The sequence below is a fragment of the Aquarana catesbeiana genome, linkage group LG05 (assembly GCF_042186555.1).
Source record: "Aquarana catesbeiana isolate 2022-GZ linkage group LG05, ASM4218655v1, whole genome shotgun sequence".
In the NCBI taxonomy this organism is placed as follows: Eukaryota; Metazoa; Chordata; class Amphibia; order Anura; family Ranidae; genus Aquarana; species Aquarana catesbeiana.
The window spans coordinates 103,646,604-103,666,370 of record NC_133328.1 but is presented as its reverse complement, the minus strand read 5'-3'; the positions used below and the strand labels follow the sequence as shown (position 1 = coordinate 103,666,370).

General features: G+C 44.1%; 1 protein-coding gene across 2 annotated transcripts in view; it reads left to right on the top strand.

Annotated features, from left to right (window-relative positions):
- Positions 1-19,767, top strand: part of OXSR1 (oxidative stress responsive kinase 1) — a 199,126-nt gene that overhangs the window by 158,673 nt on the left and 20,686 nt on the right. For both annotated transcript variants that reach the window (XM_073630021.1, XM_073630020.1), the window contains exons 10-12: positions 388-453; positions 4,512-4,634; positions 6,205-6,240. In XM_073630021.1, coding sequence (XP_073486122.1) covers positions 388-453; positions 4,512-4,634; positions 6,205-6,240 — 225 coding nt within the window. The remainder of the gene's footprint in view (positions 1-387; positions 454-4,511; positions 4,635-6,204; positions 6,241-19,767) is intronic.

The following is a 19,767-nucleotide window of genomic DNA, read 5'->3' as shown; positions in this document are numbered from 1 at the left end:
AAAATTGCCACAACCTTTTTTTTTTTTTTTTTTTTTTTTTTTTACAGCAGTTAATGTCAATGCACCTATCCGTTGTAGTACACTGTAGTGCCTTGGGGTAATATTCCAAATAAATGGTAATATAGTATTTACAGAACATGCTGGAGTGGTATAAACCAGTGAGTAGGTAAGGGAAAGGTAACCTGGGTTGTTCTCAAGATCATTTTATTATTATTATCATTATTATTATTACTATTGCTATATTTTATTTATTTTCATTCTTCTGAAACCACCTTTTTAAGATGTATGAACTGAAAATTCTAATGATAAACCATGTTGATGCAGTGATCCAGTTGTTGTTATCTTTTACTGAGTGATGAAAACTAATACATCCATTCCTTTTTCCAGAACAAAGAATTCTTACAGGAGAGGTTGCTGCAGAAAGCCCCCACCATCACAGAGAGAGCCAGGAAGGTGAGATGTGTTCCATGAGAATGGATGCACTGTGCTGGTCAAGATATACCACATCTCATAGGATCCCCAATGAATATTAGGCTGACAACAACTTACCTTTGTAATGTTAAGGGTTACATTAGAGCTGCTGCTAGCATCAGTTACGCTGCTACAAGCCCTGAAAACAAAAAGTTATTTCAGTGAGAGGATGGTTTTAGTTATTATTGTAGTGTTTACCTTTAAGTAGAACTTAATGTATCAGAGAGTGTGTACACTGCTCAGGTGAATGAGTGATCAGCCATCCAATGTGTGTTCCCGTCCCAGCTCGCCACCATTGCAACACCGTGCAACGGGATAAAAGATAGACATGCTTCACACGAACCCAATGTGAACAAGCATGTTGGGTTTGTGTGAAACACGTCTACCTTTTATCCCATTGTATCCCGTCTACTTTTGGCATATGTGAATAAAGCATCTTCATTCAAGCTCCCGTGGTGTGCGCCCGATTTTCTTCTATACCAGAACAAAAGGTTCAAAAGGTAAAACTTATAAGGGAGGATTATAAACCCTGTAAGGTTTATTTTCGCCATTTGTGTCCCGTTGGGGAGATTTTTATTTACTTCCTGTCCCATAGTCAAACAGGAAGTGAGAGGAAATCCCTCTAAAGTGCAGTAATCCTGGTTGTCACTAGAACTAGTCTCCCCAATGGCAGATATCCCCTTTATATTTCTATGTTGGGAACAACCCAGAAATTGGGATTTTCTTTTACTTTCACTTTTGGAGACAAGGGGAACAGAACAAATAGAGAGGTTGAATCTCCCTAACAGGAACACAAATAGCAGTAAAACAGACAGGTGTTCTAATCCCTTTCCACTCTACAGGTAAAAGTTTTTTGTTTTTTTTTTCATTTTCAGATAGTTATACTTTAATGTCATTTTTGATGTAATTATTACAGTTTAAATGCTTACTATTCCAGCATTTTTGCGATTGTACTAAATATTGTAAGATGTAGTTTTGCCACTAGACAGAGCTCTGTTTTTTTTTTTTTTAACTATCATTTAGCCTCCCATCTGAGACAATATATCACAGGCACTTAAGGAGTGCATTGTATTCAGTTCAGTTGCAGACCTACAGACTTTGTGCAGCACTACAAAGCAGGATGTGGGATATGCAAATGTAAAGAACAAGTATGCTGCACCAGTGTTAATTTTGTCAACTAAAACATTTTAGTTGACTAAATAAATATTATTTTAGTCGACTAAAATACGACTAAAACAACTGAGATGACTAAAATACGACTAAAACTAAAATGACATTTTAGTCAAAAGATTAAGACTAAAACTAAATTGAAATTTGACTTCAAAATTAACATTGGTCTGTAGTGCATGTTCATACCTCAATGCCATATTAAATAACATTAGATTTTTCACTCCAGCAGTATATAATGAGTTTGGAAATTGTAGAGAAATGTTAACCAATGCATTACAATTTAATTACACCTATTAGATTTTAGTTGACTAAAATGTACTGGAGATTAAGTCGACTAAATATGACTAAAACAATTGCAGAAGACTAAAATGGGACTAAAACTAAAATGCCATTTTAGTCCTAAGACTAAATCGAAATTTGCTGCTAAAATTACACTGCGCTGCACCCATGTACATACAGCTACAAGCTATACAACATCAGCCATTACATTATGATCACTGACTGTAATGTGAATAACATTGGTTATCTCATTACAATGGCATAAAAAGTGGCTGGAATATAACTGGCATCAAGTGAACATGTTTTCCCTGAAGTTGATGTGTTGAAAGCCAAAAAATGGCCAAGCTTAAGGATTTGGGTGACTTTGACAAGGCCAAATTGTAATGACTAGACGACAGGGTCAGAGCAACTCTAAAACTACACCACTTGTGGGATGTTTCTGGTCTGCAGTGGTCACGTCCTACCAAAAGTAGTCCAAGGAAAAAAAGCTGGCAACAGCCCTGCGTATTCCGATCCAATAGAAGATCTATTGTAGCTCAAACTGCTGAAAAAGTTAATGCTAGTTCTGATAGAAAGGTGTCAGAACACAGTGCATCATAGCTTGTGTATGGGGCTGTATAGCTGCTGACTGGTCAGGGTGCCCATGTTGACCCGTATACACAACCTAAAGTGCCTACAATGGGCACATGGCATCTGAACTGGACCACAGTAGCAATGGAAGAAGATGGCTCAGTGTGATGAATTTAAGAATAGTTTGAGGTGTTGACTTGGCCTCCTAATTCTCCAGATCTCAATCCAATCGAGCATCTGTGGGATGTCCTGTCAAAACAATTCTGATCAATGGAGGCCCCACCTCTTAACTTACAGGACTTAAATGATCTGCTATTGGTTGCTTGGTGCCAGATGTCACAGCATACCTTTCAGAGGTCCAGCGGTGTCCACGCCTCGAATGGTTATGAAGGGTGGTCATAATGTTATGTCAAAGGCTGGCTATAGACGAACCATGTATGGGCTGGCTGAATGTATCCAAGTTAATCGATCAACTTGGGTACAACCAGCCTGCCGGATTTTACATACGATTATCGCTAGCGGCTGGTATAGCCACTAGCAATGACCCCCGCCGGGAGAGCACAGTGGCTCAACGGGAGGAATTCCCCTGTCAACACTGTCTGTGTTGATAGGGGAATGGAAAGAAGTTTTCTCCATGTATGGCCGGCGCAATTGGTGTATGTGTGTAAACGTTTTGAAAACCGTGATAAGGTTATATACCTTGAGCTTATTTCTTCTACATATACTGTATATATTTGTATGTCTGTGTGTATATGTGTATATATAATATGAGCAAACTTCAAAAGAAAACCTATTCCCTTTTGAAGCCTTTTGTTGATTGTCTGATATTTTTGTGAGAGAGATCAACCTAATATAGACCATTATATTGACGTGCGTTGCTGTAGTGAAAGCTTTGTTTCTTTATGTACCTTTTTAATTATCCATGTTACTTAGGGCTGCCATATTTTTCTTATTTATTACAGGTACCTATATAGCACCATCAATTTACGCTGCGCTTTACATATGTGCTCTACATTCACATCGGTCCCTGTCCTCAATCTAAGGTCCATAACTCACATTCATACATACACATAGTAGGGCTAATTTAAACTGGAGCTAATTAACCCACAAGTCTTTGGAGTACCCGGAGGAAACCCGCACAGGGAGAACATGCAATCTCCATGCAGGTAGTGCCGTGGTTGTGATTTGAACCAGCGACCTTAGTGCTGCTAGGCGGAAGTGCTAACTGCTTTTTGCAGCCACTATTTACAATAGCATCCTACGCAGTGACTGAAGCCTGCCGAAAAACTGCAAATACTCTACATTGCTCCATCCTGTATTTTTACTAGGATGAACAGCCCATAGGATGAGCATCCCCTAGACAGCTAAAGGGAGAAATGTCCTTTTCCCTAGGGCCACACATGCTCAATGTGCTTTCTCTTCTGTCAGCTCTGTTGAGCTCAGCGGCTGTGATAGGAGAGCAAGAGAGCACATTATGCATGTGCAGTCATCACTAGATACAGAGCCGCTCACATAATAATGGGCGTATTGGCTGTCTGAAGGTGATCTCTTCACTGCTGTTTATAAACGCCAATGCAAATATAATTGCCCACCGTCTTTCAGCTGCCGGTGTCCCCTACCACCATTCCATTCCAGTGCTGCAGCCTCCGTCAAAGTCTTTGCTAATCAACATTTTCAAAAGTGTTGGATGCCTTGTCCCACACCACACACCATGCCTCCTCCTTCCCACCCCCTACATCATCGCTAAGTCCTGTAGTCAAATAGGCTATAGAGATGAGAACTGTGGTGGGTGGTAAGGAACACAGACATCTGACACTTTGGGAAGTGCTAAATGTGTAAGACACTGATGGAGACTGCTTTGCTGGAGTGAATTACATGTAAGAAGCACGGGCCATTGGAGAGGTGAGCAATCTACCCCTATGTTGCAGGGAGGCTTTGTTTTGAACCATTTCCTCTGTTGGGGACACACATTACACTCTAATGAATGGTCTGTTTAATGAAAGTGAAATTGTCTATTGCAGGTTCGGAGAGTGCCAGGATCAAGTGGTCGGCTTCATAAAACCGAAGATGGAGGCTGGGAATGGAGTGATGATGAGTTGGATGAGGAGAGCGAGGAGGGGAAAGCAGCAGTTTTACAACTTCGGGTAACTGGGAACTTCTCATCTGTAAAATCGAGTTTTCATTTATCAATTTATTGTTGAATTCTAGTTTTAAAGTCAAGAGTCAGTTTCTATCACAGCCCCTTATGTGTCTGCTTTTTACATTACCTTCTAGATTTTTCCAGCTTCTAAATAGATAAGTATCTCCGGGCAGGCTTTTTGTTGCCAAACCTCAAACATGAACTTCATTATATATTTTTTTTGCCTTTCTGTTTGTTTTTCCATTTTATGATTTTTAACACCAAAAACAGAGGTAAAAATGTAAATGAAAAAAATGCATGTACAGCACACTATTTAAAGTGTATCTAAACTCAAGGACTAAAATGTAAAAGGTTGCAGTTTATACCCACAGTTGATCCAGAGGAAGGCAAAAAATCCCCCAATGAAACATGATCTATTTTGCTCAAGCGGGGAAAAAAATCCTTCCTGACTCCCAAGAGGCAGTCAGATATTCCCTTGAACAACTTTACCTATAAATATTAGTATCCAGTTATATTATGTGCATTTAGGAAAGAATCCAGGCCTTTTTTAAAACAAATGTTGTGGCTGCATTAGTTTTTTTCTTTTCTTCTTTTTTTGGTGTTTTCCCTTTTCAGCTGGTGAGCCTGCTAGTAACAAACTTTCTATCCTAGAGTAACAACACTTACTCACTGTACTGTTTATTAAGGAGCTGAGTTTTCACTTTATGGCAATGCTGGGGGGTGTTCTGTAGTTTTACAGACTTAAGCCTGATACACACTACAAAAAAAACCTGTCAGCCCCGGTCGTGAGCCACTGTACTAACCATGCGAAGTTAGTTCAGCGATCTCCCCCGCTGAGCTGTTGTGTTCTGACAGAGGGATGGTCCCCCCCGATAGAACCCCTCCCCTCCTCCCGATCGGTGTTTTTTGGCCTTTGGCTGAAAGCGCTGATCGGGAGTCAGTCGGCTGCTGGTTTTTCAGCATGCATGTCTGACAGATGCCAGCTGAACGGCCGGCTTCTTTCGGACTGACCGACATACACACGGGTAATATGTCGGCTGGTATTTTTTGTACCAGCAAATTTCTCTCGATGTTCTGCTCATGTGTAATTTTAACCTGGACAGGGATGATTACACTTTCTTATGATAACTGCATAGTGCACAGGACAACACTGGCTTTCTGCCACGATCAACCGGTATTTATTAGCACTTATCCTACAGATATAACACAACGCTTTAATAGTATATATTTAACAGATTAAAAGGGAGCATATAGTCCATTGTTATGGTTTACATACACTTTAACAGAAAAAGTCCTTAGTCCTGTGTAAGCTCTGTCCAGATAATCCTGGAGTTTACACAGGACTTCTCTTACCTTCTGGGGTAGATATGAGTGGCTGGGATTAAGGGGGTTGGCAAGTAAGTGACCCTGCTGTTTTGTCCTGCTAAGTCTAAAACACAGGTTCACTTTAATCTGTATATGTCAGATTTTTATGTAGCAGATTGGGATGTTTGCCTAGTGATGGAATAGGGTTTGCATTAGCTGATATCGAATGTCCTGCATCATACTAAATGTCTTTGTTTTTTTTCTTTCAGTCTCCGCGTGTGAAAGATTCTTTACAGAATTCTGAGGTGAGTAGTGCTGCTCTAACCTCTCAGAACTATATAGAGTAGCATACCCCTTTATGATAGATTTTTGACATCTTTATCTTAAAATCTGTTTGGTATACAGTATATCATTGGTTTATGAACACTGGAATGAAATTGGGTGACCATAAAAGCCCCAATAATGGAAGTGATGCTCCTTATTTTAAGCATTGAGTACTTTGGCAATCTGAATGTTTATTATCCAGAGTGTGCTAGTCAGCACCCACAATGGAGGGACACTAGGAAACCTCCAAATTTGTTGATAACTCTACTTGCCAGTTGGGTCAGATATCGCTATGCAGGTCTTTGTAGGGGAAATAAGTACTTACACTAATTTTACACTGATCTGCATCAGTTATATTTATGCTATTGTAATTATTTGCTCGCTTAGAGTGACCCTGTCAGCATGTCAGCAGAAAAGTACAGGGGTGTCATTGTTGGCCTCCTTCTGATAAAGCTAGTTGCCTGGCTTTGCGTAACGTAAGCACTTTTCTTTAATAGATCCAGAACAAGCATGCAGTAAATGAGTGTCAGAATTCCTTATGTCTATTCTTGTTTCTGGAACGGGGCTCAGACAGCATTGAAGCCCCAAAGCATCAGCATGACAACCAGAGAACTAGCATTCTCAAAAAGTAGAGTGCCGAAAAATTTCTATCATGACAGATTTCCTTTTAAAGTAAACCTGTTAAGAGGAAAATCTCAAACCCGCTACCTACCTTAAAGGAATCCTCTAATGCCTGTATATTTCCTCCCACAATGCAGTGATCGGTGCCTTAACATTCAATAACCAGAACAAAGCCACAGCCTAATATTGATAGTTTCAAATGATCCATGAAGGAGTGAGCAGCATCTCTAGCAAGTTCAAGCCTAAGTTTACCTTTTGTAAAGTGTTATACCCATATTCAGGTTGTAACATGTTACAAATGCATTTGCCCCCCCGCACATTCCTGAGTGCCTGTTTTGACAGATAGCGTGGGATCTTCTCCTCCCTCTAGCTGTCACAAACTAAAAAGTTCACTGTTGTTTCACTGTGGTAGTTCACGGAGATTCCTGTCAGAGACTATAGGGTGCATGGGCAGACAAATACACAGTCTGCAGGACCATGGCATTACACCCACAATCTGCTGATTGTGGGTGCAATGCTTTATAGGTCTTTAATAAAAAATGATATATGCATATTTTTTTTTTTTTTTTTTTACCTACAAAACAAAATGTGAATTCATTTTTTTTTTCTAAAAGTGAACTTATCTTTTAGGGCATGGACATGGTGCACACCACCATAGACTTTTTTTTAGGGTTACTTTAAAATGATGGTTTTCTATTATATCATGCAGCTGAATGCTTATTCAAAGAAACTAGTCAGGTGCCAAAGCTGACCTAGAAGTATGTATATAAGGACTTCTGACTTTTATAGCCATTGAGCTAGTATTTAAAGAAAGACGTCTGCAATGGCACAATAGTAACCCCTCATTTTCCCTTATCGTCTTTCAGGACAGCACTTGAGAGAGTGACTCCTCCCCTTGCCAACAGGAAACACCTCTTCCACCAAACTTTAAAAGGAGGCTCCTTTCCACACATTGTCAGTTTTTGTGTTTCCTCCGGAGGGAACACTTCGTGGGGAAGTCAGGGCTCTCAGGTGCTGTCCTGGGAGCTCAGGTTTCCTGTTTTTTTTTTTTTCATCAAACACTTTTTACCTCATGAGAGCTGTTCCTCCCATTCCACAGCTGAGGTGAAGTGCTGCTGGCTGGGCTCCCTCTCCCTCTTCATATGGGCTCAGGGTGAGTCCGACTGTCGTGGGCATCGCTCCTAGGCGGCGGCAAGACAGGCGGTGGCCGTTTACTATATTTTTTTCTCAGGTCCACCGCCTGTTGCTCATTGCACCGCCGCCATATTGGGGATGGCAGCGGGGCTCCATCCGCCGGAAGTGAGGCATCCGGAGGGGGCGGCGCCCACGGAACAGGCGTGCGGCGTCATTTCCGCCGGAAATCGCAGAGGGAAAGGGGAGGAACGGGGCTGGTGCTTATTTAGCGGTTCTGGTCCGGCGCACAGGCGCTATTGGAGTCCGGAACCGGCGTTTAGCCACACAAACACAGCAAGCGCTCCTCGATGGAATCGATGGCGGCAGCGAGTGGGACAGGCACAGGCACCAGCAAGGCCCAGGTAAGGTGCAGTTGTATACTGTCTTCCCTGTACTGTGGGGTCTCTCTCTCTCTATCCCCCCCCCCCCCGGTGGCAGGGGCCTGTCTGGGCACATAAAGCAGTTAGCTCTTACTGTGCACCTGTGGTGAGCATCCTTGGGTATAGGACAGGTTGTCTCACTGGGATGGTTTCTTCTTTTGTCTCATGGCAGGCCAAGAGCTCTGATCCAGTGGCAAAAAGAAAATGTCCTTCATGTAAATCCAAGCTACCTGAAGGATGGAAGAAGACGTTATGTCAAGCTTGTATTGATTTGCTAGTTAAAGAAGAAGCTTCTTCCGCTTGCAGCGACTTGATTGCATCAGTTAAAAAGGAACTTGATGCGACTATTCAATCATTTCGCTCTTCCCTAGCAAACCCATCCCTGAGTCAGCCTACTACCTCACAGTCCTCCCAAGGCTCACTTATAGTCCCGGTGATGGAGACTGAGGCATCTCCTACCCCAGAGGGACATTCCCCCTCTCAATCTGAGGATTCTGATGAGGGTGAGGAAGGAGAAAATTTACCTTCAAGATTTAAATTGTCTTTAGAACAGGTAGATGGCCTGTTAAAAGCAATCTATACCACACTGGGTCTGGAGGAGGAAAGAAAGGAGTTATCTCTGCATGATAAAATGTATGCAGGACTTAGCGAGCACAAAAATCGCAATTTCCCAGTACACTCTGTTATTTCTGAAGCTATTAAGAAAGAGTGGGCAGAGCCAGAGAGCCTTTCTTTCCCAAAGCCTTAAAAAGGCGTTTCCCTTTTGATGAGGATCCAGCGGCGGTTTGGAACAAAAACCCCAAACTAGATGCCGCGTTTTCCCAGGTCTCGAGGTCTACAGATTTGGCATTCGAGGACATGGGGGTGTTGAGAGATCCCATGGATAAAAGGATGGACCAGCTACTAAAGAGGGCTTGGCAATCCATCATGGGAAATCTTAAACCTACTATGGCAACTACAGTGGTATCCAGAAATATGGAGTTCTGGTTAGAGCAACTTAAGGCCCATATCTCAGCAGACTCACCAAAACAAGAAATTTTGGATTCATTTTCAACTCTGTCTGCCGCTGTCGCATTTATATCGGATGCTTCAGCGGAATCAATTAAAATGACAGCTAGATCTGCTGCCCTAGCCAACTCAGCCAGAAGGGCTCTGTGGTTGAAAACTTGGCCGGGGGACGCGGCATCCAAAAACAAGCTGTGTGGGATACCGTTCCTGGGTGACTTGCTTTTTGGACCTGATTTAGATGCGGTTCTAGATAGAACTGCTGATAAAAAGAAGTCTTTTCCCATCAAAAAGAAAAAGCAGCCAGTTAAACGGTTTTTTCGTTCCCAAAGGGCTCAAGAACAAACCAAACCCCAGGAGAAAAGAAAAAATTGGGCATCGCAGAAGGGTAAAGGCAAAGGAAATGTCCTTTTCCATCCTCCTGCAGCCTCCGGTAAAGCACAATGACTTGTGCGTACCAGTGGGGGGAAGGCTTCAAAGTTTCCTTCCCCTTTGGGCCAGCATGACAGAAAGTCTATATATTTTGGACATGCTGTCCCAAGGTTACAGGATAGAGTTTTCGGATCGCCCGCCAGAAAGATTCTTTGTAACAAACCTACCAAGGGATCTAACAAAGGCTCTGGCCATGAAGAACCTTTTAAAGGATCTGAGGCACCAGAGGGTAGTGATACCAGTATCCCCAGAAGAACAGGGTCAGGGTTTCTATTCACACATCTTTCTGATAAGAAAACCATCCGGAAACTTCCGTCTTATCCTCAACCTAAAACCCCTGAACAAGTCAGTCCTATACAAAAAGTTTTGTATGGACTCAATTTTCACGGTCAGAAACATTCTGACTAAAGATTGTTTTATGGCATCAATCGATCTGAGGGATGCTTATCTTCATATTCCTGTAGCACCTCAGTCCCAGAAGTTCCTGAGGTTTGCGGTGAATGTGGGCAAGGAGATTATACATCTTCAGTTCAGGGCCCTTCCCTTCGGCCTGTCGTCAGCTCCTCGTATTTTTACGAAGATAATGGCGGAAGCTCTCGCCCCTCTTCGACTCCAGGGGATTGCGGTAATTCCATATCTGGACGACCTCCTCTTTTTTGCCCCATCCAGGGAAAAGTTGCAGGAGGATTTGAACAGATCCCGCAGTCATTTGGAGTCACTAGGGTGGATAGTGAATGTTCAAAAATCAAATTTCATCCCAGCTCAGCAAGTACTGTTTCTGGGTTATTTGATAGATTCAGTGGAGCAAAAGATTTTTCTCCCAGAAGAGAAAAAGATCAAGGTCCAAAGGGTAATAACGGCACTACAAACAAATCAACTGATTTCAGTCCGAAAGGTTATGTCGGCTCTGGGGACATTAACCTCTTCAATGCCAGCCATCCAATGGGCAAGGCTGCATTTCAGGACTCTCCAGAGGTTCCTTCTAAGGACATGGAACCACAGGACGGAGAGTTTGGATACAAAAGTAAAGATTCCCACCAAAGTCAAACGTTCACTTTGGTGGTGGAAAAGTCAGGTGGTACTGCAAAGAGGTCTTCTTTGGTCTTTTCCGACCGGGAAAGTGGTCACAACAGACGCCAGTTTGCAGGGATGGGGGGCCCACATGGGTCAAGCCTTAGCGCAGGGAACATGGTCCCAGTTCGAGGCCCAAAGATCCTCAAATTGGAGAGAGCTGAAGGCAGTTGCCCTAGCATTAGCTTTCTTCTCTCAAAACCTCATAGGTTGCCATGTCCAGATTTTGTCGGACAATGCCACGGCCATAGCCTACCTGAACAAACAGGGAGGCACAAGAAGCAGGGCCCTTCACTTGCTGTCAGTAGAGATTCTGGAGTGGGCGGAGAACCACTTACTATCTCTATCCGCAGTCCATCTAAAAGGCACATTGAACGAAGTAGCGGATTATCTGAGCCGACAAAAAGTTCAGGAATCAGAGTGGAGTCTGAACAGGAAGGTGTTTGCATTAATCACCAGTGTTTGGGGCCTTCCGCAGGTAGATCTGTTTGCTTCAAAACAAAACACGCAGCTCCCGAATTTTTTCTCCCTTCAGAGAGACATTTGCTCTCAGGGGATAGATGCTCTGGCACATCCGTGGGATTTTCACCTGGGGTATGCTTTTCCTCCATTTCGATTAATCCCTCTAGTGTTGAGGAAAATACTGGAAGAGAGAGTATCAATCATTTTGATTACTCCATATTGGCCAAAGAGAGCTTGGTTTTCCACGATTCTGCAGTTGGCAATCAAACCATGTTGGCATCTCCCGCTCAGTCAGGATCTGTTGATTCAGGGGCCAGTGCTTCATCCAGGGGTAGACAGGTTAAAGCTCACTGCCTGGTATCTGAGGAGCAATTAATGGGAAGCAAAGGCTTTTCAGAACGTTTAACTGCTACGTTGCTTTCCAGTAGGAAAAAGGTAACCAGGGATATTTACGCCAAAGTATGGAAAGTCTATGTTCCTTTCTGTCATTCCGAACATAGGGGGGTTAAAGACCTAGTTTCAGTGCTGGAATTTTTGCAAAAGGGTGCAGACAAGAATCTGGCGGTCAGCACTCTTAAGGTGCAGGTGGCTGCCTTGGGAGTTTATCTGGAGAGATCCTTATCTTCAGAAACTCTGATCATGAGATTTTTCAAAGCACTTTCCAGGTTGAGACCGGTACCGGTGAAGCATTTCCCAAATTGGGATCTCTCGGTGGTTCTGCAGGCTCTGGCAAAAGAACCATTTGAGCCTTTACAGGCCATATCCCTAAAGAATTTAACTTTGAAGACTATTTTTCTGGTCGCAATTACTTCAGCAAGAAGGATTAGTGAACTGCATGCCCTATCAGTAAAAGAGCCTTTTTTGTCAGTTTTTCCTGATAGAGTTGTCCTTAAAGTAGATCCGGGGTTTTTGCCAAAGGTGGCAAGCTTTAGTAACAGGTCTCAAGAGATTACTCTACCAACCTTTTCTGCTAACCCTTCGGGTGCAAAGGAAGAGCAGTTTCACAATTTAGACGTAAGACGTATCCTATTACAGTATTTGGAAGTAACAGGAGGGTTTAGAGTTTCAGATTCATTATTTGTTCTTTTCTCTGGAAACAAGAAAGGCCAACAAGCATCAAAAGCATCATTGGCTAGATGGCTTAAGACAGCTATTTCTGTAGCCTATTCTCAAATGGGTTTATCTTCCCCGCTGGGAATTAGGGCTCATTCAACAAGAGCCCAGGCCACTACATGGGCAGAAAGAGCTGGTGCCACCCCAGATCAGATTTGTAAGGCGGCTACGTGGTCAAGCTACTTAACGTTTGTCCGTCATTACAGACTGGATCTCCTGTCAGCAGGTGATCAGGCTTTTGGCAGAAAGGTTCTGCAGGCTGTGGTCCCTCCCTAGGGGGGTAAGTCTCTATTATCCTCTCAAGTGCTGTCCTGAAAGACGATAAGGGAAAATTCAAGTTAGACTTACCGGTAACTTGTTTTCCTTGAGTCTTTCAGGACAGCAGCATCCCGCCCTATTGTTTTTTCATATATATACTGTGACTAATCATATCTCGATTATGTGTTCCAGTTTGGGGCCGGAGGTTCTCTACTACTACTGACAATGTGTGGAAAGGAGCCTCCTTTTAAAGTTTGGTGGAAGAGGTGTTTCCTGTTGGCAAGGGGAGGAGTCACTCTCTCAAGTGCTGTCCTGAAAGACTCAAGGAAAACAAGTTACCGGTAAGTCTAACTTGAATTTTCGAATGATTTTTTTAAGAACCACTGTTTTCTTGCAGTGCTGGGATCCTGGGTTCATAGTCCTCGATATTTGGATAGAGTTTGTGTGCTATTACCAGGTTTCCTCTCAGTTAGCTTCAGCAACCCAAAAACATGCTGGAAGGTTAACTAGCTTTGGTACCCTATTGCCCCTAGATCTACTGTAGGTATTCTTGCTATTATGATTAAAGCGCAAGTAAAATGTCCTTTATTTTTTCAGCAGCTGATGTAAATTTGCGCAGTGCTGTCTACCTATTCTTTTCCAGCCTATTCTACCTATTCTTTTTTGCCATGCTGGGACCTTCACCAGACTCGAGTCTTGGCATTACTGCTTGCTCGAGGGACAGTTTTCTTACAGCAAGGTTCAGCTCCGTTCTTCCGCAAATGAGCGGGAGTTTTGAATGATATCCAGTGTGGGCGGTAGTATTGATGGAGTAAGAAGGTGCTGGGGCAAATCCAAAATGGTGCCAGCTTCAGGAGGAACGGGTGCCAGTGTGACCTATTTAATGACTTCAGATCATTTAGTTCTGACTTTTACATAACATTTACAAATTATAAGCAATGGGGTTTGAGGGTTTTTTGCTGGTGGAAAGAGAGCGTTTACTTCCTCTTTAAAGCGGAGGTTCACACAAAAATTGAACCTCTGCTTTTTTGAACCCTCCCCCCCCCCCCTCCGGTGTCACATTTGGCACCTTTCGGGGGGAGGGGGGTGAAGATACCTGTCTAATACAGGTATTTGCACCCACTTCCGGGCGTAGACTCCCACGGGAGCCTACGCCACTTAACGTCCCCCCTGCGCTGTCTGCTGGGACACACACGAGTCCCAGAGACAGCAGGGACCATTCTGAATGCGCAGCGCGACTCGCGCATGCGCAGTAGGGAACCGGGAGGTGAAGCCGCAAGGCTTCATTTCCTGATTCCCCTACAGAAGATGGCGGCGGCAGCACCCGAGAGCCGAGTGACGGTTCGGCCTCGGGTGCCGACAGCGCTGGACCCTGAGACAGGTAAGTGTCCTTATTTTAAAAGTCAGCAGCTGCAGTATTTGTAGCTGCTGACATTTAATTTTTTTTTTTTCACGGGACTCCCTCTTTAAGGCTTGGTTCAAATCTATGCAGATCTGCACAAGAGTGCTCCAATTCATTTACCTTATTTTCTAAGGGTTCCATTCACCTCTATGCAGTTTCCTGCAATGTGTTGTTGTTATGTTTTTTTTAAGAAGGTGTATGGCATTTTTTAAATGTTTTGGCTCCATAGACTTCAATGGATTTGCATCAAAAACAATTATACAGTGGATATAAAAAGTTTACACACCCCTGTTAAAGTGTCAGGTTTCTGTGATGTAAAATAAAGCTAAATAATTACCAAACTTCTTCCACCTTTAATGTCACCTATATAAACTGTACTAAGTTGAACAACAAACTTAAATCTTTTAGAAGGGGGAGGGGGAGTAGAAATAAAAAACTAAAATAATGTGGTGCGCACCCTCTTATAACTGGGGATGTAGCTGTGTTCAGAATTAGGCAATCACATTCAGACTCGTATTAAATAGGAGTCAGTACACTCCTGCCATCATTTAAAGTGCCTCTGATTAACCCCAAATAAAGTTTAGCTGTTCTAGTAGGTCTTTCCTGACAGTTTCTTAGTCGCATCCTACAGCAAAAGCCATGGTTCTCAGACAGCTTCCAAAGCATCAGAGGGCTCTCATTGTTAAAAGGTATCAGTCAGGAGAAGGGTACAAAAGAATTTCCAAGGCATTAGAAATACCATGGAATACAGTGAAGACAGCCATCATCAAGTGGAGAAAATATGGCACAACAGTGACATTACCAAGAACTGGACATCCCTCCAAAATTGATGAAAAGACGAGAAGAAAACTGGTCAGAGAGGCTGCCAAGAGGTCTACAGCAACAATAAAGGAGCTGCAAGAATATCTGGCAAGTACTGGCTGTGTGGTACATGTGACAACAATCTCCCATATTCTTCATATGTCTGGACTATGGGGTAGAGTGGCAAGACGGAAGCCTTTTCTTACGAAAAAAAAACATCCAAGCCTGGCTACATTTTGCAAAAACACATCCGAAGTCTCCCAGAAGCATGTGGGAAAATGTGTTATGGTCTGAAACCAAGGTTGGACTTTTTGACCATAATTCCAAAAGATATGTTTGGTGCAAAAGCAACACTGCACATCACCAAAAGAGCACCATACCCACATTGAAGCATGGTGGTGGCAGCATCATGCTTTGGGGCTGTTTTTCTTCAGCTGGAACAGGGGCCTTTGTCAAGGTAGACGGAATTATGAACAGTTCCAAATACCTGTCAATATTGACAGAAAACCTTAAGGCCCCTTTCACACGATCAGACCGTCAGTTTTGACGGCGGACCTGAACGGGCGCTCCATGTTAACCTATGGAGCGACGGATGTCAGCGGAGACATGTCCGCTGACATCCGACCTGGTCCGATCCGCTGAAAGCAGACGGATGGCCCTATGTCCAGATCCGTCGCTATCGGATCGGGTGAGATCTGATGAAAACGGACATGCTGTCTGTTTTCATCCGATCCCTCCATAGGCAGCAGCGGCGCCTGACAAGCCCCTCCCCGCTCAGTGAGCAGAGAGGGACCTGTCATCCGCCGGCTCAGCGGAGATCAACGGAGAGATCTCCCGCTAAGACGGCGGACCGAGGCGGGCTCCGTGGAAACGGAGTCCTCCTCGTGTGAATGAGGCCTAAGGCTTCTGCTAGGAAGCTGAACGTGAAGAGGAACTTTGTCTTTCAGCATGACAATGACCCAAAGCATACATCCAAATCAACAAAGGAATGGCTTCACCAGAAGAAGATTAAAGGTTTAGAATGGCCCAGCCTTGAAACCGATTGAAAATCTGTGGGGTGATCTGAAGAGGGCTGTGCACAGGAGATGCCCTCCCAGTCTGACAGATTTGGAGTTTTTTTGCAAAGAAGAGTGGGAAAATATTGCCAAATCAAGATGTGCCATGCTGATAGACTCATACCCAAAAAGACTGAGTGCTATAATAAAATCAAAAGGTGCTTCAACAAAGTATTAGCTAAACCGTTTGCTGCCCGCTTAACGTCATATGACGTCACAGATTTTGAGCGGTGATATCTGAATGATGCCTGCAGTTACAGGCGTTATTCAGATATCTTCTTTTAGAGCTGGCAATTACCTTTACCGTAAGAATGATCATAGCGGATGGTCCCCGGAGTCTCTATGATCGTTCGGGGGCCAGGCGTGATGTTATGATGTCACGCCCGGCCTCTGCATTTGAAAAAATGCTGCTGCCTCGGCTGGAAAGCCAGAATCTTTTTTTTTGTTTTTTTTTTTTTTTGTTTTTTTTTTGGATTAGGCTTCCTAGCCTAGAGGTGAGATGTGGGGACTTATTGACCCCAGATCTCATTGGAAAGAGGACCTGTCAAGCACTATTCCTATTACAAGTGATGTTTACATTCCTTGTAATAGGAATAAAAGTGATTAAAAAAAAAGGGTAAAAAGTGTGTGTCAAAATAGAAAAGTAAAATTAACAATAAAAAAAAAAAGAAATTTCTTTCTCAAACATCACGGGATACAGAGCCACAGTAATTACTGGTGGGTTATATAGGGTATCACTGGTGATTGGACACTGGCACACCCTATCAGGAAGTTCAACCCCCTATATAATCCCTCCCCTTGCAGGGATACCTCAGTTTTTACACCAGTGTCTTAGGTGATGGACGTGTAAAGATGTCCTGTGCTGAGCTCCAAAGGAAATATCCTATATCCTATACTGGGGCAAGCCAGGCGAACCGGATCCATTCAAAGTGTCCTTTCTAGGCCGAATTGGATGGTACCCGGGCCTCGTGTCTGAAGAAACGAGGTTTTACCTGTAATGCTTCTCTTTTTAGAGAGCTGGACCCCGCATATTAGAAAATGGTTTTCTAGCCTAATTTCTAGCCGGGTGCTTTACGGGCCCAGAACTGCAGGATCCCCCTATTCGTAGGGGGCCCCAGTCTCTGACGGTTTTTTAAACGGAGCCCACCGTGAGAGGTGAAGATTGGGTCTGTGTAAACTGAACCCTGCGGCTGGATAAGGTAAGGGAGATTCCACAGAATTATCTAATTCTAGTAGCTTTCTCCTTTAAGGTAAATGCATGCTATGCCTATTGTGACCACCGGGGGCTGCCAAGAGCACAAACCTTGTCATGCTGGATTGTCTGTCTCAGTGTTCATGCTGCACATGTTTCACAGCGTCTCAGGCCGGCTCCAAGGTAGGATGGGATGGGGGGATTTCTCATGTTTGAATGTTCCCCCCAGGCTAGAGAGAGGCCACAGGGGTCTAGAAAGCGGTATACCGCTCGGGCACCGCTGCCTCGGCCGCCATTTCCGACCATTGCCTTTTTTTAGGCAGGCTCTTCACTACCAGCTTCACCCCTTCCTCCCCCTCCCCCAGTCTCCCTCCATAGTATTTCAGGAGAGTCGGCCAGCGTGGGAAGCGCTCAGTTTTTTTTAAATTCGAGGGGGGCGGTAGAGGGGGGGGGGGGGGGGCGGGACGTCAGCACAGGTGCTTAGACTCCCACTCAGGCCAGCTTCAGGCTATTAAAGGCACTCTGTACAGGTGCACACAGCCTTTGGAGAGACACAGAGCTGACAGTCTCATGTAAGGTGGGACACAGGCATTCCCCTAGGCAGCATTTACTGAAGTAACACCAGACTGAGCATTGGGTAGCAAGGCTTTTAGCCAGACTACATCGCTCAGCAGTCAGTGTTCATTTGTGATACCTCACACCTTGTTGCTTTGCACTAGAAGAGGTTCAAGCACCCCAAGAACCAGAGACACTAGGGGATCTCGTTCAGGTTCTGAGGGCCCCCTGTCAGCATCCTCCCCTCCTGAAGGGCCAGGGACAGCTAGCCAGGGAGAGCCGTTGGGGTCAGGGGCTACACCTGCTTCTGGCACTTCAGCCCCTGTATATATTACACAAGAGGTTTTTTCCTCAACCATTAATGGTTTACAGGAAAGATTAATGGCCGTGATTGCATCTTCACTCAGTAGAAGAAAACGTACTAGGCCTTCCTCTGTTCCCCAAGACCCTCAGGAAGAGGAGCTCTGGGATAAAGGAGATGAATCCCTTTCAGAGGATCAGGATGGGACAGATGATTCCTCTTTGGAGGAATCAGGTGGAGAGGGACCCTCTGTGACTTCCCAAGAGGAGAAAGTCTTAGTGCAGATCCTTACTGGATTGGTTCGCTCCACATTTAAGTTGCCCCTACCTGAAACTGCTAAGGAACCTTCTTCTGCTTTGGGGTCACTGAAACCTTTCCAACCAGCACAGGCTTTTCCTGTTCATAATTTACTTGAAAAGCTCATTTATTCTGAGTGGGATCACCCAGACAAACGTTTTTTTCCGCCGAGAAAGTTTTCAACACTTTATCCGATGGAAGAAAAGTTTATTAAAATGTGGGGAGTACCAGCTATTGATGCCGCCATTTCCTCCGTAAATAATAGTCTGACTTGTCCTGTAGACAATGCTCAGATGCTCAGGGATCCTGTAGACAAAAAGATGGAATCCCTATTGAAGGATACCTTTTCCTTAGCAGGTTCAGTGGCTCAACCTGCAGTAGCAGCGATTGGAGTCTGTCAATACTTAAGAGACCATGTTAAGCAGGTCATCAAGGCAGGCCCAGGGGTTTGCTAACTTTCCAGCGGCCTTATGCTTTGTGGTTGACGCCATTAGAGATTCTATCGTGCAAACCTCCCGTCTTTCACTGGGGTTGGTGCATATACGTAGAATCCTATGGTTGAAAAATTGGTCAGTCGAAGCACCATGTAAGAATCTCCTGGCGGTGGGTTCCCCGTGGACCCTACCGGTACGCCCAGACCTGTTATCTCAAGGTCCAGTGTTCCATCCTGCCTTACAAACGCTAAATTTGACGGTTTGGCTATTGAGACCCACGTTCTGAAGAGTCGTGGGCTCTCAGGACCTGTCATATCTACCTTGATTAATGCAAGGAAGCCAGCTTCCAGGATGATTTATCATAGAGTCTGGAAAGCTTATGTATCCTGGTGTGAATCCAGAGGTTGGCATCCCAGGAAATATGTCATAGGTAGAATTCTTGATTTTCTACAATTAGGATTAGCGATGAAGCTGGCCTTGAGTACCATCATGGGCCAGGTCTCTGCTTTATCAGTATTATTTCAGCAGCCACTTGCTTCGCATTCTTTGGTCCGAAGCTTTATGCAGGGGGTGATGCGTGTTAATCATCCGGTTAAAGCGCCCCTAAACCCCTGGGACTTGAACTTGGTCCTGGCTGTGTTACAAAAACAGCCTTTTGAACCAATAAGTCAGATTCTTTGGTCTTGTTGACAAGGAAGTTAATTTTTCTGGCGGCCATCTCTTCTGCTAGAAGAGTATCAGAATTAGCAGCCCTTTCCTGTAAGGAGCCTTATTTGATTATACACAAGGATAGAGTGGTACTGCGCCCTCATCCTAGTTTTTTACCGAAGGTGGTTTCTGATTTTCATTTAAACCAAGACATTGTTCTGCCTTCCTTTTTTCCAGATCCCTGTTCTCCGGAAGAGAGATCTCTACATTCGTTGGATGTAATAAGAGCAGTTAAGGCCTATCTCGGG